Here is a 27,128-nt window from a genome sequence, read left to right as displayed (position 1 = left end):
CACACACACACACACACACACACACACACGCATAAATAAATAAAATTTTTAAAAAAGAGAGAGAGACTAGGTGTGGTGGTGTGCGCCTGTAATCCCAGCTTTTGGGAGGCTGAACACAGGCAGATCACTAGAGTTGGATCTACGTAGTGAGACACTGTAGACCCTGTACTAAATACAAAAAAAAGGGGGGGGGGATTCAATCCAGAATGTCAAACATTTTATAGTACAAATGAGCTGGGTCTACAATACATCAATGATATAAAAAGTAAAAGGGGAAGGAAAGTGACTATAGATTGAAAAGGTAGAAAAGATACACAAGATGTAATGTGCAAGCCTTTTTGAATCCATATATGAACAAATCCAACCCTAACAAGACATATCTGAGACAATAGGCAATGTGTAATTATAGATTGCTTATTAAATAACACCAGGGGCTGGCGAGATAGCTCAGTGTGCTAAAGCGCCTGCTTACACAAGCTTACGCAAGTGCGGCGACCCTGGCACCACATGCTGTGCCAGCCCTGCCTCCAGGGCAGGGTGAGCAGGCCACAGAGTCTGGGCATAGTGGTGTATGCCTGTAATCCCAGTGCGGGGGAGGCTGAAAACAGGAGGATCACTATGAGTCTGAACTATGTTGTGAAACCCTGTAACTACCAAATACATTTTATAGAATGAATTAATACATAACATCAAAGAACTACTTTAATTTCTAATGATGATGGCATTATACATCCCCCCCTTAGAACCCAAGCGAGCCTCCAGCTCATGGTGATTTTCCAAATCTCCTGCCTCAGTAACCCAAGTGCTGGGATTTCAGCCATGCACCACCACACCTAGCTACCTATGTCTTTAAGAAATTTATATTAAACTGTGTAGGAATAAAATAACATGATACTTGAGATTTGTTTTATAATGCTTTGTCAAAGAAAATGAGAAAAATGAGGGCGAGATAAAATGGGAAAAATTTGGTTAAATATTGAATCCATTTATGGATATAAGGAAACACATTGTACTGTTTTATACATTTGCATGAAATTATTATTTTTTCTGTATTTAGGACAGAGTCTATAGGGTCTCATTACATACATCAGACTCATAGTAATTCTCCTATTTTCAGCCTCCCCAGTGCTGGGATTATAGGCGCAGGCCACCAAGCCCAGTCTCAAATGCCACCTCAGTGCTTCCCAGGGGTGGGACCGGCACAGCACACTGGGGATCGAACCCCAACTGCTGTGCTCTGCCTAAGCAGGCATATTAGTCTGCTGAGCTATCAGGGTGACCCCATTTGCATGAAATTCTTTATGGCAAAAAAGTTTAGGGAAAAAAAAAAAAAGGAAATAGGCTAGGGATATGGCTAAATGGTAGAGTATTTCTCTAGTATGTGAAATCCTCAGCATGGCAAGATCAAGAATAAAATGAGGGGCTGGTGAGATGGCTCAGTGGTCTAAAGCACCTACTTAGAACAAGCTAAGCTAAGCAAAGCACAGGGACCGCAGTTCAATCCCCCAGCACCACATGCCAGCCAGCTGCGCCCCCTGGTGGGCTGAGCTGGCCACACACACACACAATAAATAAATATTTAAAAAAATAATAATAAAGTTGTCTAAAAAAAAAAGAATAAAATGAATTTGAGGTGGATCATACACCTACATATAAAAACTACAAAAATCAACTTTTTTTTTTTTTGGCGGAACCAGGGATTGAACTCAGGCCCTTGCGCTTGCCAGGCAAGCACTTATTCTACTGAGCTATCTCCCCAGCCCCAAAAAACAACTTTTAAATAAAATACAAAAAATAACTTTTTATATTAAGTGTCATGGCTTGGGGTTTGCTAGGGAACAATACAATACAGAACACATATTTTATAATTTTTTTTTTTTTTTTGTACCTGGAATTGAACTTGTGACCTTATGTTTGCCAGGCAGATACTTGTACCACTGAGCTATATCCCTAGCCTATAAGATTATTTTATAATGAATCAAAGAATCATATACAAAGAGTGCAGAAAATCTGTCCACACACTGAAGAGCAAAGAATCCACCTGAGGGCCTGGATATGATATCCTGCATATGATAGCTGAAAACTTAGAGCCCACAACAATGCCTCCCGTGAGTCCAGCTGAAGGCTATGACAATGTCTCATGTAGGCCCGCTTTAAGGATCTGCCCAAAGACCAGTGGTGGAAGCCAGTAGGTTGAAAGGTCTGTGCGAACAGGCTGAGGGATCCGAACTGGAGCCAGGAATCAACATTCACGGCAATAACTAGAGCTCTCTTCAGCACCACAGCCATCCTCAGCAACAGTGAGGTCCCCGAGCTCCTCCATTGATAAGGAAAGCTGAGTTCCCATCACAAAAGCTAATACAACAAGCTTTTCCACGAGACTGAGCCATGCACATTGCTTCTGGAGCCAAGAAGCAATGCTCAAGGTGAGGATCAGAGCTCCTTCAAAGTGAACTGCAGGGGCTGGTGAGATGGCTCAGTGGTCTAAAGCACCTACTTAGAACAAGCTCAGCAAAGCACAGGGACCACGGTTCAATCCCCCAGCACCACATGCCAGCCAGCCCGCCCCCTGAGCTGGCCACACACACACACACACACACACAAATAAATAAAATTTTAAAAAATTTTAAAAAAACAAAGTGAACTGCAGCCATTCTCAGTGACAACAATGTCCTCATCTCCTCTTCCAATGAGAACAACCAAGTTCACCAGGACAGCCAGCATAACAAGGTTCCCCAACAGAATAGCCTAAGAGAACCAGCAGCTTCCAGCAGCTCCAGCAGCTTCTCCACACAGCTTTCCTAAGTCTCCCAACAGTTTTTCCAGTTCTGCCTCTTCTGCTGCTGGCAACAGTTCTTCTCAAGTGGCCCTCCCACACCCAACATGTGCTGGTTCAGTTCAGGGTGTTACAAACTGACCACAGTTGGCAATCCACCACATTAAGGTAGGTTAAAAAAAAAAAATTGAGACAGTGTCTTGTTATGCAACCAAGGCTCTGGCTTTGAACTTGAATTCCACCTGCCTCAGCCTCCCAAGCACTGGGATTTGATTGTTTTTACAGTATGTATTTGATTGTTTTTACAGTACATGTGTACTACTTTTAGAATTAAACAATAAAAACCCCTTTTAAGTGATTTTTTTTTAAGTAGAGAATGAGTCACAGTGGATCATGAAACTGAAAGTCAACTTTGGGGACAGGTCATCGTTGATTCCAGAGGCCCCACATGGTCACTGGGTTCTAACCCATAGTTGTGCACCAGCCTCGGCCTTCAACTCCAGGGCACCATGCTGACTTCCACCTTCTGCTTGGTAGCCAAACTATTTATTAACTGGGTCACAAAGTGCACTAAACTATTAAAACAAAAGTTGATATATTTGACTTTAGTTTAAAAATCTGATCATTAAAAACCATCATTAAGCTTTCTGCTGGTAGACACCACGGAGGAAGCATCATCAGGCTCTCTTCCGACTGCCGTCATGTCTAAGTCAGAGTCTCCCAAGGAGCCCGAACAGCTACGGAAGCTCTTCATCGGAGGGCTGAGCTTTGAAACAACTGATGAGAGTCTGAGGAGCCATTTTGAGCAATGGGGAACACTCACAGACTGCGTGGTAATGAGAGACCCGAACACCAAGCGTTCCGGGGGTTTTGGGTTTGTCACTTATGCCACTGTGGAGGAGGTGGATGCAGCCATCTCAAGAGAAGATTCTCAAAGACCAGGTGCCCACTTAACGGTGAAGAAGATCTTTGTTGGTGGCATTAAAGAAGATACTGAAGAACATCACCTACGAGATTATTTTGAACAATATGGAAAAATCGAAGTGATTGAAATTATGACTGACTGAAGCAGTGGAAAAAAGAGAGGCTTTGCTTTTGTAACCTTTGATGACCATGATTCTGTGGATAAGATTGTCATTCAAAAATACCACACTGTGAACGGCCACAACTGTGAAGTGAGGAAAGCCCTGTCCAAGCAGGAGATGGCTAGTGCTTCATCTAGCCAAAGAGGTTGAAGTGGTTCTGGAAACTTTGGTGGTGGTCGTGGAGGAGGTTTTGGTGGCAATGACAGTTTCGGTCATGGAGGAAACTTCAGTGGTCGAGGTGGCTTTGGTGGCAGCCGTGGTGGGGGTGGATATGGTGGCAGTGGAGATGGCTGCAATGGATTTGGTAATGATGGAAGCAATTATGGAGGTGGTGGAAGCTATAATGAATTTGGCAATTACAACAGTCAGTCTTCAAATTTTGGACCCATGAAGGGAGAAAACTTTGGAGGCAGAGGCTCTGGGCCCTATGGAGGTGGAGGCCAATATTTTACCAAACCACAAAATCAAGGTGGCTATGGTGGCTCCAGCAGCAGCGGTAGCTATGGCAGTGGCAGAAGGTTTTAAACACTTCCAGGAAACAAAGCTTAGCAGGAGAGGAGAGCCAGAGAAGTGACAGGGAAGCTACAGGTTACAACAGATTTGTGAACTCAGCCAAGCACAGTGATGGCAGGGCCTAGCTGCTACAAAGAAGACATGTTTTAGACAATACTCATGCATATGGGCAAAAAACTCGAGGACTGTATTTGTGACTAATAGTATAACAGGTTATTTTAGTTTCTGTTCTGTGGAAAGTGTAAAGCATTCCAACAAAGGGTTTTAATGTAGACCTTTTTTTGCACCCATGCTGTTGATTGCTAAATGTAATAGTCTGATCATGACACTGAATAAATGTGTCTTTAAAAAAAAAAACACATCATTAAGAGAGCAAATAGATGAACAAATACTCAGAAAAAACTCATGTTGAGAACGTACAAAGAACACCTACATACCAATAAAAGGCAAACATTCAACTTAAAATAAGCAAAATACAAAAAACCATTCCAGAAGAGAGGATATTCAAATGGCCAGTGAAAATAAAATGAGAAAGTACTTAAAATAGCATCAAAGAACTATAACTTAGGGACTGGGAGATAACTCAATAGAATAAGTGCTTGCCTGGCAAGCACAAGGGCCTGAGTTCAATCCCCAGTTCCAAAAAAAAAAATCCATCTCAAGCCTGAGTTCAATTTGCAGTTCTGCTAAAAAAAAAAAAAAAAAAAAAAAAAAAAAAGGAAAAAGAAAAAGAAATGCTATGGACCTTTAGCAAGATGACTAAATATTTTGCACACTGTCATTATCAAGTGTTGCAATGACTGCTGAGGGTGGGAAATCCCAGGAAGTCACAGATATTTTTATTTGGCAAGTCACATATATTTTTATTTGTCAATAGGGCCAGCTAATATACCTCAGCAGACAGGTGCAGGGAGTTCTATCCCCAGGCCTGCAGTGCCAGCCCTGCCCCTGGGGTGCACTGAGATGGCAATTAAGACTGGGCATGGTGGTGCCCACCTGTAATCCCAGCACTTGGGAGGCTGTAAACAGCCTCACTATGCATCTGATCTAGTAGTGAGACTCTGAACACCCTGTAGACCCTTCCCTAAAATACAGGAAAAAAAACTTTTCTCATGAAGCTGAACATATACATAAACTGGCAATCCCACAACCAGATATACCCAAGAGGGGTTATAGCAATTCTTCCACCCATCAAAGTACAAGTACATGATTTAATATTTGTGTATCATCTTGTATGTAAATTATATCACAAAAAAGTAAAAACAAGGAGGGTGTTTTATTTTAATTATAAAAACACAATTAGGATGGGTATGTAGTTCAATGGTAGAGCACTTATTTGGCATACTCAGAGGTCCTGGGTTAGATGGGAAAATGTGGGGAGGAGGCAAAATAAATGCATGCTTTTTACAGAATATTAAAATAGGAATAACTGGAGGAATGAGAAGCCTTTCTAGGGGACTGATCCATCTTCAGTGCTCCATGGGCCTCTGAGACAGAGGCGGCATTTAGTACCGGGGCCGAGGGGCAGATCGGGGTTCATGAAACAAGCTACAAAGAGACAGGTTCTATGGCACAGTGAGGATCTTTTCCCCTATTTCTGCAGAAATAAAAGAAGCAGGGGACTGGGGAGATGGCTCAGTAGGATAAGCGCTTGACTGGCAAACGCAAGGATCTGAGTTCAATCCTCAGTTCCGCCAAAAAAGAAAAAAGAAAAGAAAAAAGAAATAAAAGAAGCTTCCCAAAGCCAGAATGAGGTGTCTGCCAAAGGTGGGCATCAGCAGAAGGCAGTGGGCCTGAGGTTGGGATGTGTGTCAGGAATCCACACAGCAGGTGTAGAATGACTTAACCCAGGACTCCCCCTGCAGCCACCAAGTCCCTCAAGGGATAGCAGAGATAGCACCACCTTGCCAGCCACCTCCGTGGTCCCTTTGTGCTAACAGATTGCAGCCGTTGCAAGCCAGTGGCTGCAGAGAAGCTAGCTCTAGAGTCAAGGTAAGAATAAAATGAAGTGGAGAGGAAAGAACAGGGCAAAAGTCTTGGTTCTTAGGACTGACAGGCTGGTTGGTAGTGGTACACGCTGGTAATGCCTGCACTCTGGAAGCTGAGACACAGGGAAGACACAGGGACCCTAGACTTGAGTTCCGCCTGGGCAATTTTCTATCTGTCTCAAAATGAAAAAATGAAAAAGGGTGGAGCTGTAGCTCAGTGAAAAGGCCTTAGGTTCAACTCCCAATAACATACAGAGAAAGTATTATTTAGGTATTTGTTTGGGAGAGTTTATTTGAGAGAGAGAGAGAGAGAGAGAGAGAGAGAGAGAGAGAGAGAGAGAGAGAGAGAAAGCGAGACAGAAACAGAAACAGAGAGAGGAAAAGGAAGGAGGAAGAAAAGGGAAGGAGAGAGGAAAAGAAGGAAGAAAGGAGGCAGGCAGGCAGGCAGGCCAGAAGGGAAGAAACAAAGCTGACAGATTTGGTGCAAAACCAAAACTTTGGTGGGGGAAAATGAGCTGACTCTGAGCATGGACCTGTATTCTTTCTGTTTCTGTCTCTAGCCTGCTACATGGCTTTGTGTGGTTCTCTTACCTTCTCTGAGACTGGAGGCTGGGTGGGGTGGCTCCCATGGCATCCTCTGAAGCTGCATGAGAGTCACGATAGGGAGGCACTGGGATGAGCAGTGACTGATGTGCCTGAAGCAGCAGGACGTGAGGGGGGCTCTAGGTCATCTCCACCCCTTATGAGCCCCTGTGCAGGGAAGCCTCTCAGTTACTCCTCCTTCTCGATCTCAACTCTACCCTCCATGCTTCTGGGCTGATCACGGGTCACGTTACATCCCATCCTATATGCTGTGTGCCTGCTAGAAATCTGTAATCATAGATTGATGAGACCCACTGAACATAGCTACAGTCTGTAACTCCTAACCATTGTTCAGCCCTATTCTTAACAAACAAATCACAACTCTCTGTACATTCCCAAGCCTTGCCCCTGGCAGGTAGCCACAGTTCCTTTGTACTGAACTCCCCCTCAAAACTCCCATTGTGACTTTTTTCTTTCACAGCTCCCCTCCCCTATGAACCTTCAAAAGACCCCATCGCCTGCACAAGAGCAGTCTGTCTGGTCTCAGAGTCAGGGCAGACCCTCTCACATTTGTTCTGAAATAAAACTGTCCTGTTGAGCAGGTCCTATCTCTGTGTCTTTTCCTCCTTTCCTAATGTGAAGAACATCCCAGATGCTTTTCAAGCCACCCAAGCCAGTCTGGAGCACCTTGGGGCAAGACCCTGTCCACCCATCCCTGGCGACCTTCAACAAGATTTCTGCCAGACACACTTCCTGCATGGTGAGCAGGTGGGCCTCCTTAGGGATTGGGCCTCACCCTAGAAAGGAACTTAGGCCTAAGTACTTGGGACTTCCTTGACTGCCCTGTAGTTGTAAACCCCACCCTTCTCTGTCCAGCTGCCCTGGGGCAAAGAAGGGAGAGTCTCTGGATGCCGGCCAGACACCCCAGCCTAGACTGGGGTCCTGGCCTTCCTGGATGCCTGCTGTTTTCTCCTCTCTAAGGTTTTTCTCTGATGGTTAGTATTACTGTCCTGTGCCAGGCACTGGGTCGTATCCTAGAGGCATGAAGTTCCGCCATCCAAGGTGAGCTCCGCCTCAATTTATATGTTGTCCTTAGGGCGGAGCTCACTGCATGGTGAAAGACAGATGTATATGGAGTTGGTTCTCATTATTTGCCGTGGTTTATGGAGTCACCATGAGCAACTGAAATCGAAAATACTAGATCATAGTTCTTAGGGAGATAAAGGGTAGATTCCTGTAAGCCTCACATTTTTGCCTACTGATCAATATATAACTTTGTTTTATGTATGCTTCTATTTTAAGACACTTTACAGGTTTGAATCTTAGCCTTTTAACATTGAATTCACGGTCAACAGTCCTATAACTCTGCCCAAAATGAAGCCCATTTAATGCATGGATCTCCTCATTGGACACATTTGTAATCCTCCTGGGTTGGGACACAGAACCCAGCTCTTGGACACAGCTGTGTACTTTAGGGCCACTGTAAGTAGTGAAATCACCAAGAAAAAGTACTGAAAATGAAAAACTAAAAAAACAAAAATGCCGCAGCACTAAATACACCTGTTAACACTACTGGGTGAAAAATAAAAAGGCAGGGGCTGGTGAGATGGCTCAGTGGTCTAAAGCACCTACTTAGAACAAGCTTAGCAAAGCACAGGGACCACGGTTCAATCCCCCAGCACCACATGCCAGCCAGCCCTGCCCCCTGGTGGGCTGAGCTGGCCACACACACACACACACACACACACACACAAATAAATGAATAAAAAATAAATAAAAAGGCAGGGTGTCTGTCCCTTGTTCAGTCTCAGCTGGGAATGTGCACATCAGACAACTCAAAACTTTTGCTGCTCTGTGAATACTTATCAGTGGCTGGTTACACATAAATTTTAGCTAATAGGAGAATTCTCATATCTGACCAATGAGGATTTTGGTCCAATCCTCAGACCAATGAGGATCAATTTGTATGTTGCCCTGAGGGACCCTGGAAAAATCTCTGACCTAGACTGGAGGAATCAAGACCACCCTGAAGAGATGGCACTTTGACTGTGTTCCAAAATATGGAAAGGTATGAGACCAAAATTAAGGTTTGATAATGATGTCTTTCTTTCCTATTCTAGACACCTCAATTGCTCTCATAAATGAGGTCTTCTCTTTGACCGTGTTTTTTAACTCAATACCGGACAACAGAACTTGCTGCAATGATACCTGTCACCCTTGCACTAAGGAGTCTGAGGCAGAAGGATCACTGAGAGTTCGAGACCATAATGGGCTATTTAGTGAATTCAAGGCCAGCCTGGGCTATATGGGAGACCCTGTCTGAAAAAAAAAAGAATACCAAGGTAGAATGCTGGGAAAGCTCTCTGGCCCCTGCCGGGCTCAGCCTCCACCATCTCCAACCCAGCCACACACAGTAGTCAGTCCTCTTCTTGCCCTCTCAGTCACCACCCCCAGCAGTATTTCCACGGCCCTTTACTCTTGGACCACTGCAGGAGCGGGCTCCTCACTCATCTTCCTGCTTTTATTCTCTCCTCTTTGAACTCTCCCCCACAGACCAGTTGATACATATTTTTGAAATGTAAACTCTGTAAGGCACCCTTCTGCTCCTAAAGCCATGTGCATACCACAGCTGCCTGGCCTTAGTCCACTGCCCTCTATCCCTATCCGCACACTTTTCTTTTTCTGCCTGTCCTGGGCTGGAGCCCACACTGCTCCGCCTCCCTGGCCAGCTTTTGCTGCTCCTTTCTTTGCCTGGCTAACTCCTTTCTTCTGGCTTCTGGCCAGGGATTCTCAACCTAATCTGATTACTCTTCCATCTAACACTCTGGACAGAATGTTTGTTCAGTTAATGTCAGTTTTTCCAGACAAGGGAAAGCCCATAAAGGCAGACTCTGCTGTCTACCTCATACTTATCATGAGGCCTACCACATAGGGAGAACTCAATATTCTGCTAAATAAACTAATTTTCCTCTCGTGAAGAGCTAATGCCTAGGGACCGGGGAGACAGCTCAGTGGAATAAGCGATTCTCTGGCAAGCGCAAAGGCCTGAGTTCAATCCCCGGTTCTAAAAAAAAAAAAAAAAAAAAAAAAAAGAGCTAATGCATAAACAGCTATTCCATCCAATCAAAAGGAAGCAAGATTGGAAGGATCACATTTTGTCGATGGGAAGTTCACATTGTGCCACCTCACCCGGAGCCTCCAGCAATCTCCGGAACTGTTGTAAAGAAGATTCTTTGAGTATTTTCTTCTATGCCACTTTTACCCCTCTCTAATCAATTCTCCATGCAGTCAGGAAAACATTTTTAAAATGTAAAACACTTTTCTACTTAAATGTCTTCAATGGCTTTTTAGCTGCTGTAAAATAAAATTCAAATTTTTGAATGGTCTAAGTGCCCTGGAGGGTCTGACTGCTCTGCACCTTCCACTCCAGCATGTACACCATCCTCTGGGTGCACGGGGCCCTTCTGTCCTCTGGATATTTATTCTAAGCTCTCTTGAGGCGTGGGACTGCATTCTCTGTCTCCTCTAACTGCAGTACTTTCCTGAGCTTTTTGAACATCTGGCCAATTCTCCTCCTTTATGATTCAAGCCAGTGTCACGTTCTCAGAACATTCTTTCCTGAGCAGTTGGCACAAAATAGCTTTGTACCAGTTCTTTCACATCACCACGCTTATTCTTTCACAGTGCATATTAAATCGGAAATTCTTGTCATTGGTCTTCACCAAGAAAGCAACCTCTCTCCTAAGAGCTTAGCGAGTGCAGGAAATATAGGAGACTTACTGTAAACACTTGTTCAGATCAGGGGAATAATGTCCAGGATCCAAGACTGAAGTACAATGCACTCTTTATAACGTTGTGGGCTTGACCCTTTCTTCCAGCAGGTGGCGCCAAAGCCACACCTGGTTCTAGGACATGGTGCTTGGTGACAGAGCTAGGACCTAGCTCACAGGGTCTGCTGTGGTGATGCTGGGTCCAAGCACAGGGGAATTCAAAATGGCGCTGGGTAAAGATGAGCTGATCCCAGATTGCTTGCCCTCTCTACCTATGCTCAAAACATCCCGCAAGAACTCAGCAGGGGGGCTGGGGAGAACGCTCAGTAAAATAAGTGCTTGCCTGGCAAGCACAAGGTCCTGAGTTCAATCCCCAGTACCACCAAAAAATAAAAAAAAAATTTAAAAAACAGAACTCAGCAGGAGCCTCCTAATAGGATAGCAGTAAAATGGGCAAGAGGAAAGGCTTTTCTTTTGCTTTCACTCTCCTTGTCTCTGTCTTTTTTCTTTTTATTTTTTTCAAGTATACAGTAAGTAGCTACGTTATTGCAGGTCATGGCATGGTAGCAGGAACAGGGAGAAGAAAGGCAAGGGGAAGAAAAAAGCGTGAAGGAAAAAAAAACCAAATGGGCTTTTCTTTTTAAACAAGATCTCTCTAAGTAATTGAGGCCCAGCCCAGTTTCAAACTTTTGATTCTTCAGCCTCAGCCTCCTAAGTACTGCACTGGGATTTACACATGTGTGCCACCAAGCCCAACAAGGCAACATCTGGGAGAAACAGACCCAGACAGAGCACCTCAGTGGGTTGGTAGGAATGGGTCTGGCTCTTAACCAAAGCCCTCCCCAGTCATAGGGTCCGTTCATTCAGCCCCTCAGTGCCTGGCCCTGGGCTCCATATGGGACACAATGATGGGGGGAGGGCTCTCAGATCTGGCCCAAGGGGAAGAAGCAGCTGGAGCCCCTGAGAGCCTTGCTGGAGCTCAGGCATGTTGACAAGTGCCCGCAGCTGCAGCTGAGACAGGTATGCATTGCAGGGTTAGGCAAGTGGTCTACAAGAAGGGCTGCATCTGTCTGTGGGGCTGGGGAGGTCAGAAGCAGCCTTGTACTCCTTCCTGAAAGCAAAGGTACTCCCAGAAGGGTTTGTGTACAGGAGGGCTACTCAGGTGTCTCAGAGCTTGCAGAGGCAATGTAAAGAGATCCAGTTGAAGACAAAGAGATCAGTCAGAATGCTGGTGCAACCATCCAGGCAAGAGAAGATAAAATCTGAGAAGTAATTGTAGAAATGAGAAAAAAGCAAGCTTGTGTGGTTTAGGAAATTGAAATATATTCAGTTCTAGGGACTGGACCCAGGGTCTCATGCTTCCTAGACAAGCATTCTACCATGGAGTTATACTCTCAACCCTGAAATATTTGTTTTTAAAGAATAAGACTTGGTGGTCATGGAGAGGCTGTAGAAAGTACTGAGTGCCTCAGTTCTGCCTCAGGCAGCTTCTGACCAGAGGTGGTAGCTACAAAGGCAGTGAAATTAGCTCATGAGGTCAAACAGCTGGATACCATAGCAGCCCCAAAGCCATGGGAAAAGAAAGACTCAGGCCCTAGAGCCAAACAGTTTGGATTGAGGATTTTTTTTTTTTTTTTTCTAGCTCAGGCTGCCTTAAGGGTGGATCTGGTACAGCTTGTGGAGCTGGGGATAGAACTGTGGTCCCCTGTGCCTGACTGAGTTTGCCCAAGCAGGCGCTTTAAACAACTGAGCTAACCTACAAGCCTCCTGGACTGATATATCCAGTTCTTCCTTGCCTATTAACCTTCAGCAGCTTACTTCATTTCCTTGTGTCTGGGTTTCCTCATCTGTAAAATGAGGCCAATGGTAGCTGCCACACAGGACGTTCTGAAGGCTAAATGGCTTAGTATTTGCAGACACACAACTGGACCTGTTGGTAACACTTCATGGCATCTATAGAAGTGACTTGGTAGAACGTCATCAGTCAGAGCAGAGCCCTCTTCCACCTAAAATGGAATCCCACATCCAAGGTTAAAAAACAAATCTGAAGTCAGGTGTGGTGACACTTACCTATAATCCCAGCACTCAGGAGGCTGAGGCAGGAGGATTGTCATGAATTTGATATCAGCCTTGAACTACTATGTTTAAGGCCAGCCTGAACTACCCCCCCAAAAAAATATGAATATTCCTAACACCTCCCTGGACTTTATTATCTATACAATAGTGTTCAAGTAGTTCCTCCTGATCCTGCCAGCTCTGCTTTCCTAGGACTTTGGAGGCTGGCTCGTGTGTGAGACCCAGTGGTATGCTGGGGTGATCCTATGAGCTTATTAGGATCCACTGTTAAATAGGAATTTGCCAAGGTGGCATATTAAATTGGGCTATGGTGGGAGTATTTGTACAGCAAAAGCAGGCCAAGGGCCCCTAGTCCTGTCCCAGCCCCTGGTGGGCTTCTTCCTGACACTCACACCCAGCAGGTGCACTATCTCTCTTCAACACTGGAGTCACCAATTGTAGACAAGGAATGACAGGTCCCCTGGGACACTGCACATCCCCAGCTGGTTCAGGCACATACAGGGCAGGCAGCACAAGTGTCTGCCAGTCCCTCAGTCATTCCAGACATGGAGGAAGGGATGGATTTCCATGTAGATCACTTTTTCCTTTTTTAAAAAAAACAGGGTCTTACTCTATAGCCTCATACTCTTGGCACTCAAGCTGTTTTCTTCTTATCTTTCAAACAGGGGCAGCCCTGACCTGGCACAATGGTTGCAAAGGTTAAATAAGTACTTCTACCCAGCGCACGCCCAGCTCCCACATGGTGCCCTTTACACTAGCTACACTAGGCAGAAACAGGCATTTTCCAGGTTTTATGAAAATTAATAACATTAATAGCTCACAGACATATACATACACATATCACTATGTACACACACGGTCATTAAGTTATTAATTAGTCTCTGTATAAAAAGTGTCTATGCTAGTGTTCTGGGCTGGGCCCAATCAGTCCTTGGCATATTCACAGTAGCAGTCCAGGGCTTGGCCCCGAGGGTGGGCAGAGGAGGCGGGAGGCTGCAGCATGGTCAGCCCCCCTCAAGCACAGGAGTGACTTCCGGGTCGCACACGCTCCGGTCTTTGGTCCCTGACTTGGCACCCAGAGAGCAGCTGTTCAGCAAGTGGGCTGTGGTCCTGATCCCTGCATGGACTGGTGATGTAGCCTTCCGTGTGTGAATTCAGGAGGTGCCGTGGCCTAGAGGATGCTGGCCAGCTCTGTGGAGTCTGTGTCAGAGCAGCCTGAGCTGCTGGCTTCATCTCTGCAAGAGTCAGAAAGAATGAGTTGGGAAAAACTACCAGCGGGAGCAGCCTGACCCCAGCACCACTGCCACCTGCCTCCCTCTTTGGGATCTGGGCCCTGTTGGACTCTTCAGAACTACAGGACAGTTGGCTCACTCTCTTCCAGCACAGGAACTGCCGGTTGCTGTTGGCTGTTCTTTCTGCTCATAGGGCACCTCAAACCCTCGAGATATACTCGGGCACAGGCAGGTTGATAGGCTGATGTGACTCATCTGGCCCTTCCCTAAAGTTGTAGGTGGCACCTAAGCTCCCCAAAGCCAGCAGGGCAGTGGAAGAGACCACAGGCTGCAGTTAAGAATCCTGGACAGGGCTCAAAGCCCAGTTCTGCCCTGTATCCATCCTGGTCACTGTTCTGCAGCAAACCTCAGTTTCTTCCTTCACAGAATGGGAATCATAAGAATCTCAGACATGCATGGTCACTGGAGCACTACATATGGGAAACCCTAAACACCTAGTCCCAAGACACAAGCTCCTTAAGGGAAAGGATTTTTGTTTTGTTCACGATTGCAATGTAGGCAGTGGTAGGAATCAGTAAGTATTTTTTTTAATTTAATTAATTAATTAATTAATTAGTGTGTGTGTGTGTGTGTGTGTGTGTGGCCAGCTCAGCCCACCAGGGGGTGGGGCTGGCTGGCATGTGGTGCTAGGGGATTGAACTGCGGTCCCTGTGCTTTGCTAAGCTTATTCTAAGTAGATGCTTTAGACCACTGAGCCATCTCACCAGCCCCAGTAAGTATTTGTTAAGTGAACGAATGCAGAGCCATTCAGCACAGGAGGTTGTGCAAGCTCAGTGTGTGCTGGGAAAGCATGCAGGAGGTGAGACTACACACGGCCCCAGGAGACACAAAGGGCTGCTGAGCCCAGGCACCAACCCTCCAAGCTCTCACCGCAGAGCCTGCAGGGCCTTCTTGTTCTGCCGCCGCTTCTCCTCATCAATAGGGTACAGCTTGAAGAGTAGCAGGCCCAGCAGGATGAGGGCTATGGGTGTCAGGGCCACCAGCATCTTCAGTGTGAACTTGACAGATGGTGGCTGGGAGCAGCCCCTTGACTGGTACCCGGCAAAACTGTGGGGACCCAGCCAGGAAGGAAGAGGTGAGGGTGGGGCACCTAGGACTTGGCTCTGACCTGGGCTGCCCCAGACCCCTATCCCACTCACTCAAGACTGAGGGTGGAAATGCCCAGCGAGACTCCAGAGGCAAACTTGGTGAAGAAGACATAGAAGGAGAAGAAGATGGGCTCCGTGCCATGGGAGTGGGGGTGCTTCAGGTGGAAGTCATCGATGACATCAGGCAGCATGGACCTGTGCAGAATGTGTGGTAGCTGCCATGAGGACTGCCCAAAACTGCCCGGCCACCAGTCACCATGATATAAGTAAGAAGGGGTGGCCCTCATACAGAAGTCCCCAAAGAACTCTCCCTAAGGAGCTTTGGAACTAGAGGGGAGAAGGTTGGGAACTACACTCAGGTGAACCTGGATGTACCTACCAAGGTAGTAAGAAGGCTGCTGCTACGCTGACGCCAGCTGCTACGGCCACCACGTATGTGACAATTAGGTTACTCTCTATGAGGGCCACCAAGATGAGAAATGGCACTGCTGACTAGGGAAGAGGGTGTGGAAACATGGGTCAGCTGGGAGGTTGTCACCAGGAGCCCCACCTCAACCTGGGAGCCACCCCCAAGCCCACTCACTGAAATCCCAATGTACACGGCTGTCTTCTTGCCAAAGTGGGTCAGGAACCACTGCCAGAGGGGAATGGTGAATGTGGCTGAGAGCTGTGGATGGATAAAGAAGTGAGGGGTGAAACAGAGCCACAGAATCTTTCCTGACCTTCCTAGGACCCCTAAAGGAGTTTCCAGCCTGCCAGAAGGCAGCCCAACAACATCATCTGGGCAATATGGAAGTTAAAGGCATATGTATGGCCCTTCTACCTTCTCATAACTCTGAGCAAACGCCACAGAGTACGTGGCATCCCCATGGTTGCTTTTGCTGCACTCTCTAACATGCACTCCCAGTTTCTATCTTCTTTCTTTGTGAAGGTGTGGTATCAGGGAATGAACTCAGGGCCTTTACACTAGCTATATCCCCAACCCTTTGTTATTTTTTTATTTTGAGACAAGTTCTTGCTAAATTGCCCATGCTGGGCTTAAACTTGTGATCTTGCCTCAGCCTCCCAGACTCCTTCCTTTACAACCCTACCTAAGCAACTGTAGGTTGGGTCCAACCAAGTATTCTGGAAAGCCTCCTCTATTCCTCCACATCTAGGGGACAGTCTGGGAACATACAAGTGTCCAAAGAGTCATCCCACAGCCTGTGCCACATCAGTACACCCACACTCACCATGATGGCCAGAAGGAGATTCTGGAACTCATTGCGGAATCCCAGGGTGTAGGTGCAAAACAGGGCAAAGTTTCCTTCCACCAGCTGGGAGATGCAGCAGGCAAGAAAGGAAGGAGGTGATGTTTGGGACTGGGTCTCCCCAAAACAACCCCCACATGCAGGATACCTCTGCCCACTCACCCCATGCCACCTGTCCCTCAGCTCCACCTCACCCAAGACCTCTCCAAACCCTTTCCTTTCAGGCGGGGCACACCAAGCCCCCACTCACCATGAATGCCAGGGAGGTAAAGAGGAAGGCGGCAATGAGCTTAACATATGGGCCATGGCTCATGACCAGCCGAAGGCCCCGGAAGAAAGGCATTGGCTCAGCCTGCTGGGTCTCACAGGGCCCTGGGGAACAGGGGTGAAAGTAAAGAGAGAGCAGAGGGCCAGACAGAAAGACAGCCATCCTGTGCTGGGCCCTGTATCACATCCCCAGACCCCTCTCACCTCTCCGCTCCCGCACACCCAGTGTCAGGATGACAGCACAGACAATGTAGATGGAGGCAATGACCCCTGCTGCCAACAAGTATGCATTTTGCTATAAAGGAGGGAAAGGTGACAGAGATAGTCAGTCTGGCCTCTTCCCAGTACCCCACCTGTTGAACTAGAGTATCATCCTGGTCCTGTTGCTTCCCAAGGCTGGGTAAAATTCAGATGTACAAAACATTAAAATTAGGGCTCTGAAGAGTCCACAGTTCAAATCTCCCTAAACCTGTGTAATTTACCAGCACTATGACTCTGGGCAAATTACCCAGTCTCTCTAGACTGAGGTATTTTTAAGTTTCACGAACAAGAGCTCAGTAAAGGAGCACTTGCTCAGTGCATGCAAGCCTATAACCCCAGTGCTCAGGAACTGAGGCAAGAGGATCACCAAGAGCTTGAGACCAGCCTGGGCTACATAGTGAGTTCAAGGCCAGTCTGAATTGCATAGTGAGACTCTGTCTTTAAAAAAAAAAAAAAAAAAAAAAGAGGAAGAAGAAGAACAATTAAGAAACACCAGCTCTTGATTTTTTTTTTTTAAATTTTTTTATTTAGTACAGGGTCTACAGGGTCTCACTATGTAGATCAGACTCAGTGATTCTCCTGTTTTCAGTCTCCCAAATGCTGAGATTACAGGTGCATACTACCATGCCCAATCTTAATCTCCATCTCAGCATGCCTGGGGATGGGACCAGCAGGGCATGCTGGGGATCAAAATCCCCACCCCCCTGCACTCGCATTCTGCCTAACCAGGGACTTTATTGATCCTTTTTTTCAGTAAGACTCTAAAGACTCCACTGTTCCTTGTCTCCCCAAATCCATGCCCTACCAGAGAAGAGTCTCACCGTTTGTCTGAGTGAAGAGATGCTATGTGTGCGATTGCCACTTTCTGAGGCCAGGGCAGAGTCACTAGGGTACTGGAGACAAGGTGCATTCGCTTGGCCTACGATCTGACCTTGGATTGCTGTGCCTAGCACTGTACCCAGCACCTCCACGGTCATACCTGAGGAGAAAAAAGGAGGTCTTTCAGGGGAGCCTTGTGGCTCATAGGTATGAGAAGGGTAGACTGGGCTCACACTCCAGATCCGGGTTTGGTGGGTGGAGGAAGCAGTTGTCACCTTAGCCAGCATTCATGGCTTCTTTGTGTGATCCCAGGTTCATGCTTGTATCGCTCTGAGTCACACTCAGCCAGAAGGGAACCAGGGTATTTTTAAGAGTTTCATGAACAAGAGCTCAATGAAGGAGCACTTGCTCAGTGCATGCAAGGCCCTGGCTTCAAATCCCAGCACACACAAACATGAAAAAGCTTTCACACCCACGCTAAGAGCAGAGCGGGGAGATAGTAAGGCAAGGCAAGATGGTGCAGGAGCTGTGGATGGGGAGACTTACGATAGGCAGTGGCTGAGTCCCGCTCACTCTGCTCTGTGCTGATGAACATGGTGAGTGCTGAGTAGGGTACATGGAAGCACTGTCACAGAAAAGAGGCCCTTAGACAACTAGTGAACAGAGAGACGCCAAAACCCTAGCCCTGAGCCTGGCCCCAGACCCAAGATACTCAGAAGAGCCCACACTCACCGTGACCAGAGTCTCAAAGAGGCAATAGAAAATCAGGTACCAAAGGGCCTGTCCCCGTGGAAAGTCAGGCACGAACCAGATGAGGAAGTAGGCAACAACAGCCAGGGGTGTGGAGAAGATGATCCTGAGGAAAGGGAGGTCTGAGTGGAGGCCAGAACCCCAGGAGCCAGCTGAGCCAGGAGTCCAGCTCTGCTCTCTGGGTTCTCCCCAGAAGGAAGTTCCTTCTTCTCCTGAATCCACCCCACTCTCTCACTTTCCAGACTCACATTGGCCTGGCTTCTGCGGAAAGACATATGGCAACCCCAGAAGGACACACGGGGACTGGCCCTGGACTGAAATCCTGTGTGTGGAATGTGAGGAGGTTGGACTGGAGTCTCATCCACATTTCCCCAGGAGCAAGGACTTCTCCTGGGCTGGGGGGCCTGAGTAGAGGACAAGACCGCAGGCAAGCAGGCAGGGAGAAAGGACAACCTTGGCACAGGGTAGGAGTTGGCACAGGGAAGGTCAACTCTAGGCAAGGAAGATGGAGGAGTTGGATGGAGGATTGGGCCTAGTGATGCAACTCTGAGGGTGCAAAGGTCTACAGCCTGCATGTGAGTTCTGCCTATCACAAGGGGCAGACATCAGACTGGACCGGAATGACGCCTAAGCTTCAGCAGAGAAAGCAGCAGAGGGTGAAGGTTAAGAGATCCAAGTCTGACTCTCCCAACTACCATAAAACTTTGGCTTGGACAAGTTATTTAACTTCTCTGACTCACTTCCTCCTGCATAAAATAAGAATAAAAAATAGCACATGCCTTACATTCAATATTTGCTCAAATATTTATTATGTCCCCATTGTGCACTGGGCATTATTTTCATTGCTTAAGACGTATCAGTGAACAAAAAAGACAAAAAAGCAGGGGAGGAAAAAGAATAAAAACATTTTCCTTGCAGAATTTACATTCTAGTTGGTGACCAGCAAAAATAAACATAGTTTAAAGAGCTATAAATTCAGCCTTGAAGGAATGAGCCAGGCTGGGTGGCAGCAACATGCCTGTAATCCTAGCACTTGGAGGGCTGAGGCAGGAGGATTCTTGAGAGTCTGAGACCAGCTTGGGCTACAAAGTGAGCTCAAGGCCAGCCTGAACTGCATAGCAAGACCCTGTCTCAAAAAGAGGGGGGAAAGAAGGTATGGACTTCTAACCCAGGCTTCAGCAAGGATGAACCTCCACGACAGGCTCAGTGCAATAAGCCGGTCACAAATAACAAATATTGTACAATTCAGCTTGTATGAGGTAAGCAAGCTCAAGTAGTTCACTTCAGACATGGAAAGGAGAAAGGTGGTCCTGAGCAGTTGGAGGAGAGAGTGAGGGCTATTGATAATGGGTACAGAGCTTCAGTTTGGGAAGATGAAAAAGTGCTAGAGGTGGAAGTGTTGTACTGATCACATGAAGAAGGGAATGTACTTAATGTCAGCAAACAATAAACTTCAGATGGCTCTAGATGTTAAATGGGAACAGTACACATATTTTGCCATTTTTAAAAAAGGTTATATACATGTGGGAAGGTAGCAAGTACTATGGACAGCAACAGAGCATTAGAAGTGAGAAGCAGAGCCCAAGAAGGCCTCACCCGGAAGACCTGAGTGGCAGCAGGAGGCAGTCGGCTAGTGAGGACTGAAGGGGAGCACTCAGTACAAAGGTCCTCAGGCAGGAACCTGCCCGGCAGGGCTGAGGAACAGCAAGAGGGCCAGTGGGGCCAGTGTGTCATGAGCAAGGGAGATGGAATTAGGAGATAAGCTTGGAAAGGAAACAGGACTCCTCGTGAGCTCCTGCAAGGACTCTGGTTCTGCTTTGTCAAGTTGAACACTCTTAAGATTTAAATAAGTTGATATGAAAATGCAGGCTAGTGCTTGGGACACGTTTGCTGTGACTCCATCAGGAAGGTTCCTCAGAGAGCCATCCTGCAGGAGTAGCACAGCCCATAGCCTGGAGCTGTGAAGGCCTGGGACTAGGAATCAAGTCTGCTTCTCAGCTTCCCCTGGTGACCCTGCTGACCACCTGCTTCTCACAGTGTGGCCTTGGGGACACCAGGGAAAGCCCATGTCAAAGTCTTTGGTTTGAAGGGGAGGATTACAGGAAGGCTTGCCCTGATACTTGTAGAAGAAGCCCCAGGGTCTTCCTACTTGAATAGAATAGAGATTTGAAGAGGGACCCAGGTCCTCACTGTGGTGCAGTGGCCTCTCAGACTGTGAGTGTCTAGTATTTGTTCAGACATGCGCAAAGATCCCTGCTAAGACAGGAAGCAGGCTCAGGGCCCCCAGCACCTTCCTCAAACTGGCTGCCACACCTGCCCAGCTCCAGTCCTCAGATCCTTCCTGTTGGCTGCTCCACCTCCTCTTCCTCCCACCCCCCCCAAAAAAACCACATGTATCTTAGGAGGTGATCGCTCATCATCCTTCCTCAAACATTCCATCCTCTGCTCTAGGCAGCTGAGCAGTGCTGCCCAGGAACCCAAAGTGACTGTCACATTGGCCTGGCCCAGAAGCAGCTCCCATTGGCTGGGCCTCATGAGGAGATGTGGCAGCAGGACCTGCCTTTCACCGGCTGCCAGGTATGTGGGCACAGGTCCAAAGCTCACGAGCTGGCACGCTGGGAGCCCTGAACAGACTGCCCAGGTGAGGTAGTCTGTCCTATCCCTGGCCCTGAAGCTGGATCAAAGGCTCCAGCCTGGGCCTTTGCCAGGGCCTGGCAGGATTGTAGTGGGTGGGAGGCCTCGTGGGAAAGGAAACTGTGGGGGCTCGGGGGCTGCTGGAAGAGCTTTGAAGGCCGGAGACCAGGTATGGGCGCCCCTGGGGCAGGAAGGCGCCCACTTGAGCTTGGATGGGCTGGAGATGAAAGGGGCAGCCCCCCCACCCCTGAAGCAGGATGTCCTGGAGGGAACCAGAACCCGGCCTGGCTGGTCTTCTATGTCTCCCTTGCTGTCTGATCTACGGGAACTGCCTCCCCCACCTGGCCTCACAGCCTGAAGCTGAGTGGTAGAGACTTTGTGCCAAGGGAAAAAGTTCACATTATTCAAGGCCTCAGAGCTTAGGGGTCTGCTTTAGTATTCCTGGCATTGTCTCCAACCCCTGCCCCACCAGGAGCCACATGGAAGGAGTGAAAATTATACATCACTTAATAGGCACCATGCCTGGCATGGAGGCTGAGGCAAAAGGATCACCAAGAGTTCAAGGCCAGCCTAGAATATATAGCAATACCCTGTCTGAAAAACAAACAAACATATAAATCAAGCAGGAGGCTGAGGCAGGAGGGTCATTGCAAGTTTGAGTCCAGCCTGGGCTATAAAGTGAGATCAAAGCCAGTCTGAACTGCATAGGGAGATCCTGTTTCAAAAAGAAAAAAAGAAGAAGAGAGCTGAAGCAAGAGAATCACCATGAGTTCAAGGCCAGCCTGGGATACACAGAGTTGAAGGCCAGTCTGAACTATATAGGAAAACTGTCTCAACAAAAGATGCTAAGCACTGTCCTGAGTATTATACACATTCACAACCATTTAATCCTCATCACAACAAACACTGTTCAAAATTCCTTATCCCCATTTTACAGATGAAGAAACTTCAGGCTCAGAGATGTTAAATGACTTGTTCAAAGTTGCAGTTGTGAGTAAGGAGGCTGGGATTCAAACCCAGGTAGACTGGCTGGAGAGTGCTCAGAACTGCTCCTCTGCCACCACGCAAGGGACCAAGGATAGGGGAGACTGAACTCTTTGGAGTCCCCCTGTGCCAAGGGAGCTGACCAGCCCAGCACTTCAGCCAGCCTGGGACTGAGGTGACTCGCTGTCCCAGTGTGCATGCCTTGAGCAGTTGAGGCCTCAGATGAAGTCTCTACACTTGGACTTTGGTCCCTTTTTCTCACCATCCCAGCCTGGGGCGAGAGGGAAGGAACCGGTTCCAAGGGGCAGATGTGTAGGAAGCTCCTGCAACCTGGAAGACATCTTCTACTTACCAAGGCATGAGGCGACCCAGGCGGGTCCAGGAGGACTTGCTAATGCAGAAGCCCACCAGAGGGTCTGTGAAGGCATCCCAGGCTCGGCCAAAAAACAGGATGATGGAGGCAGAGAAAGGGTCCACCTGGAATAAGGAGGAGGCAGGAAATAACCCCTTTATTCCTGGACTCACCTCAGTCTTCCCTGCTCAGCAGGAGCAGGGTCCTCCCCACCTCTGCCAGGCCCAGATCCTGGGCTGTGCCCACCTGGGCCCTGCACATCTTTTCTTTCCTGGTTGAGGTGATAATAGCAGGGCTGGGGATAAGGCTCAGTGCTTGCCTAACTTGTATGTATCACACCTGGGTTCAATGCCCAGGACCACAAAATAGTAAGACAATAAATAGCTTTTCTGAGTAGTATACTGGGGATTGAACCCAGCACTTTCACACTGAGCTACATCCCCAGCCTTTTATATTTATTTCTTATTTTGTTTCTTTCTTTTTTCTTTCCCCCCATCTTTTTGATACAGGGACTTGCTATGCAGTTCAGGCTGGCCTTGAGCTCACTTTGTAGCCCAGGCTGTTCTCAAACTCACAATAATCCTCCCTCCTCTACCCCTCAAATTCTGGGATTACAGGCATACATGTACTACCACGCCTATCTTATTTTTTATTTTGACAGTCTTGCTAAATCACCCAGGCTAGGCTCAAAACTTATAATCCTCCTGCCTAGGCACCCAAAGTACTGGGATTACAGGCATATGCTACACACCTAGTTTGACTGGTGATTTCTTTGATAACAGTAACATTGTGTACTTCCTTAGGGACTTTCCCAGATCTGTTTCCTATCCCTTCTGCTGCCTTTGAAAACATCCCCATGAGATAGGATGAATCTAGAATCACTCCCTAACCAGCCAGGCTTGGTGGCACATGTCTATAATCCCAGTACTCAGGAGGCTGAGGCAGGAGAATCACTTCAAATTCAATGCCAGACTGGACTACATAATTAGCTCAAGGCCAGCCTGAGCTACTCAAAAAAATCAAAAAACACTAATAGAATCATTTCCATATCTCTATCTCACAGCTCCAAGCTCTGAGTTCCTGGCCACCTGACAACAGAATTAGCATTCATTAATTACCCACAGTGGGCCTCAGTTTCCCCATTTGGGAGTTATGCTTGCTATCTTACAGAGTTATTTTGGATTCTTAGATGTAGGAGTCTACAGATTTTTTTTTTTTTAAGACAAAGTCTTATTATGTAGCCTAGGCAGGGCTTGAGCTTTCAGTTGTCCTGCCTTGGTGTCCCAAATGCTGGAATTAAAGGTATTAACCACCACACCCAACTGTAAATACTTTTTATTTATTTGAGACAGAGTCTCTATGTAGCCCAGGCTGACCTTGAACTCACTGCCATCCTCCTGGCTCAGTCTCACAAGTGCTGGGATTATAGGCATGTACCACCATGCCCCGTGAATGTAGGTCCTTTTTAAAAAGTGGCCTGTGACAACCTGCTCAAACTACCCCTCTCCTCCCAAACACTCTTGGCTCTAAATGTTCTAAATCTAGATGTTCTGGTTTTCTCCTCTTCCATCAGAGTCTGGCTATTACTATTGCCCTGGGAACTCACAACCTTTCCCATGCCATCATCTCCCACACCCTAGCTCTAATACTCACTACGACAGATTTATATTTCAACCACAGGTTCCTCATATTTGCACCCTACTCAGGGACTAGCCAAGGATATTACTCAAAATCTACTGCTGAATGAAGTCATTTGTCCTTTCTGGGTCTCAGTGCCTCCCACCTGTAAATGGACAAAGCACCCTGTTTGCCAAGTCAGATACTACATAGAAAATTCAGCCAGTGCAGCAGCCCTGGTAGCCATGGCTATTGAGCTTCCTACTCTATTTGAACAGGACAAATTCTCAGAATGCAGGCCGCAGGCCAAGGCTTCTCAAAGCAGTATAGCACCGCTTCACTCTAAGCATTCCTCCCACTTGTAGATCCTACATCTTGGGGTCCTCTAACTCAGCCCAATACGTGAAGGCTCCTCTACCCGCTGACAAGCCTTCACTCCCCACATGAAGGTGGGATACTCTTCCTCCACAAGGGGTTATGTTTGCTAACCCCTTAGTCAAGCTAGCTGTTCTAGCCAGGGACATGCAGTGCCAGTCTCTTCTAAGAACAGTGTCACTGGTAGGTCTCATTTTCCTTTATACTATTGCCTATTCCTTCAAACTCTGTTGCTCCTGCTAGGAATGCCATTTAGTTGCCATCTAAGGCTCCCCACCTGAATATTTTCTAAAGTTCTTTTTATTTCTCACCCACTGTAACTCTTAAGAGACAGGAAAATAAATGTTTCTGTCCCATTTTATAAATACGTAAAACTGAGTAAATATACCCAGGGGTACCTAGTCTTTTCCATTTTGTGGTACCAGAATAGAAGGCTCAGGTCACTCACCAAAGCTACGTCCAATAAGTAGATCTGTAGGAAGAAGCCCAGGGCACAGCCGGTCACTTGGTAGGGGGCCCCTCCAACTGCATAGCAGAGCTTGTTGCAAACTGACAAATGTTGTTTCTTCTTTGGTTCCTTCTAGGAAGAAGAAAAAAGGATGAAAACAGTCCCAAATCTTGACTTCAATCCTAGAAGGTCCAGAGGCAACTCCATCTGGAGGAACAATTCTATCTTCCCCTGCTCCCACCTGGTTAGATCCTACTTCCTAAATAAATAAATAAATAAATAAATAAATAAATAAATCCCTATTCTTAAGAACCTGGAAAAAAGAAAACCCACACTCCTAAGAAGTTGCTCCTAAGTCACTCACTTGGCCTTGCCATATTCTAAGGAAAGTTACCAGCTAGAGAACTCTCCCCAAGGCCTCAGCCGCTGCTCTTTTCCAAAATTCCAGAGGAGAGCATGCTCCAGCAGCAGACCTGTCCCCACCTGGCACCAGCTGCCACAACCTGAAAATCCTCTTGCAGCTGAGAGCTGACCGAGCTCAGCCTGGGGGAACGCCAGGATCCACCTGCCCAGTGGTGAGAACTCTATAGAGCTGTAGGGCCCAGCCCAGCTAGCTGCAGACACAGCTGTTCACCCCATCTGTCCCTTAGCGTCCCTGGTCCCCATAGGCAGCAGAGCTTCAGAGAAACTCAGGAGCTGTCCTACCCTCCGGCTTCAATTCCTAGGGGACTTTGGAGAGGAGAAGAAAGGCCTCCAGGCCCAAGACTGGGCTCTGTCAGGGTAGGGCTCTAGGGAGTTGGAGGTTGCCCAGGGAAAGTAGAGATTACTCATACATGGTAACAGCATAATTGCCCGTGGGTCTCCTTCCAAGGATCAGTTAATAAAATTAAAAGGAAAAGATAGTCACCTCCCAAGGAGATATTTATTCCTGAGATCCCTTCGTGGGTCCGCCTAGTTTCATTTGGTCGTTAAATAGGTCCATGAGGGCTGGGACCGGAGCGTAAGGTCGAAACTGTACTGCACACAGGAACACTCACATTCAAAGCCGGCGGAATGCGGCTCCTTTAAGAGCCGAACGAACCCTTGTTCTTATGAATGAACTCGCGCAGCCCTCACAGCAGAGTACAGGCGAGAGTAGGAGAGTGAAGGGGGTTGGGGGTGGGGAAGGGGAGGTTCTCAGATCTGCCGGGTCTCTCCAGCTTCTAGGTCGGCAAATCTCGGCTGCTCATCCCAGAAGAAACGGAACCAGCTAGGAGCAACTGGCCTCCAACTGGAGCTGCGAGAAGAGCCCTCCGCGGAAATTTGAGAGCGGGAGAGCAAAAGCGAGAGTGAACGCCCCAGACTTTCTCATCACTTCTCGTCCCCGCAGCTCCCTGCCCTCTCGCCTCCTAGGCCCTGGGTTCCCACCTGCCAGGTCTGACGTCCTCATACCATATGCTTCGCCCGCCGCCCCTTCTAACCACTCGGGGTGCTGGGTCCTCACCTTCACCTGGGCCGGGCGTTCGCCGGCTTGGAGGATGCTGGGGGACAGCAACCCTGCCGCGGAGCCGCTCTCGGAACCCTCTCCTTTGGCCATGACCCGCGGGCCACGGCGATTGAGGCCGAGACCGGGATGCTCCTTTCCTCTGGGGGCTCTTACTCTTCTGGGATGTGATCGCGGCCACCGTCTCTGTACACCAGCAAAATCCTGAGGCCGGCTAGGCTCACACTGTCCTCCACGCGCTCACTCAGCCTCTTAAATATTCGGCCCGGCCCTCTGGGTGAGACCAATCACTGGCTCGAGCCAATCCCAGCACCCGCCCGCCTTCCCAGCCGAGCCTCGCGGCTGAGCCACGTTCCCTTTGCTGCGGCTGCGGCTGCTGCTGCTGAGCTCAGTCGTCGCCGCCCCGCGAATGCTGCGAAATCCACCTGATCCCTCCGAGGAAACTGAGGCCCACAGCCGAAAGTGGCTCGCTCAAGGTCCCCAAGCGAGTTCTCTGTTGAGTCAAGCCTGCAGCCCCTAACTTCTGACCTTAGGAAAGGTGGGGGCTCGGAGACCCACTGGCCCCTCCAAAATCTGGAGACAGAGCCATCGTAACTGTACACGATAGATCACGTTGTATTCCCCAGATGAACATTTATCTTTGCTCCCCCTCTTTTTGTATCTACTGGGTCCACGCTCGCTCTGCAGAGCCAGTTTCTCTTCCACTCTTCATTTTTGT

The 27,128-nt window shown here is 47.8% G+C and overlaps 1 protein-coding gene across 4 annotated transcripts; it reads right to left on the bottom strand.

Annotated features, from left to right (window-relative positions):
* Positions 1–12,465: 12,465 nt before the first annotated feature.
* Positions 12,466–26,625, bottom strand: Mfsd2a (major facilitator superfamily domain containing 2A). 4 transcript variants are annotated; one of them, XM_004641069.2, is made up of 14 exons: positions 26,411–26,625; positions 24,928–25,059; positions 22,488–22,612; positions 18,500–18,623; positions 18,314–18,392; positions 17,770–17,927; positions 16,892–16,982; positions 16,671–16,792; positions 16,403–16,486; positions 15,754–15,837; positions 15,550–15,662; positions 15,222–15,365; positions 14,953–15,129; positions 12,466–14,025 (listed from the first exon to the last, which is right to left on the bottom strand). In XM_004641069.2, the coding sequence occupies exons 1-14, from the start codon at positions 26,501–26,503 to the stop codon at positions 13,962–13,964; spliced, it is 1,590 nt and encodes a 529-aa protein (XP_004641126.1). In that variant the 5' UTR covers positions 26,504–26,625; the 3' UTR covers positions 12,466–13,961. The 4 variants fall into 4 exon arrangements, with proteins under 4 accessions (XP_004641126.1, XP_023556858.1, XP_023556859.1 ...); XM_023701090.1 differs by having other exon boundaries at positions 24,928–25,056; XM_023701091.1 differs by having other exon boundaries at positions 26,417–26,625.
* Positions 26,626–27,128: the final 503 nt, after the last annotated feature.

The sequence above is a fragment of the Octodon degus genome, unplaced genomic scaffold (genome assembly GCF_000260255.1).
Source record: "Octodon degus isolate 3935 unplaced genomic scaffold, OctDeg1.0 scaffold00130, whole genome shotgun sequence".
Classification (NCBI taxonomy): domain Eukaryota; kingdom Metazoa; phylum Chordata; class Mammalia; order Rodentia; family Octodontidae; genus Octodon; species Octodon degus.
The sequence above is the reverse complement of the archived record's forward strand: the minus strand, read 5'-3'. Positions and strand labels throughout refer to the sequence as shown.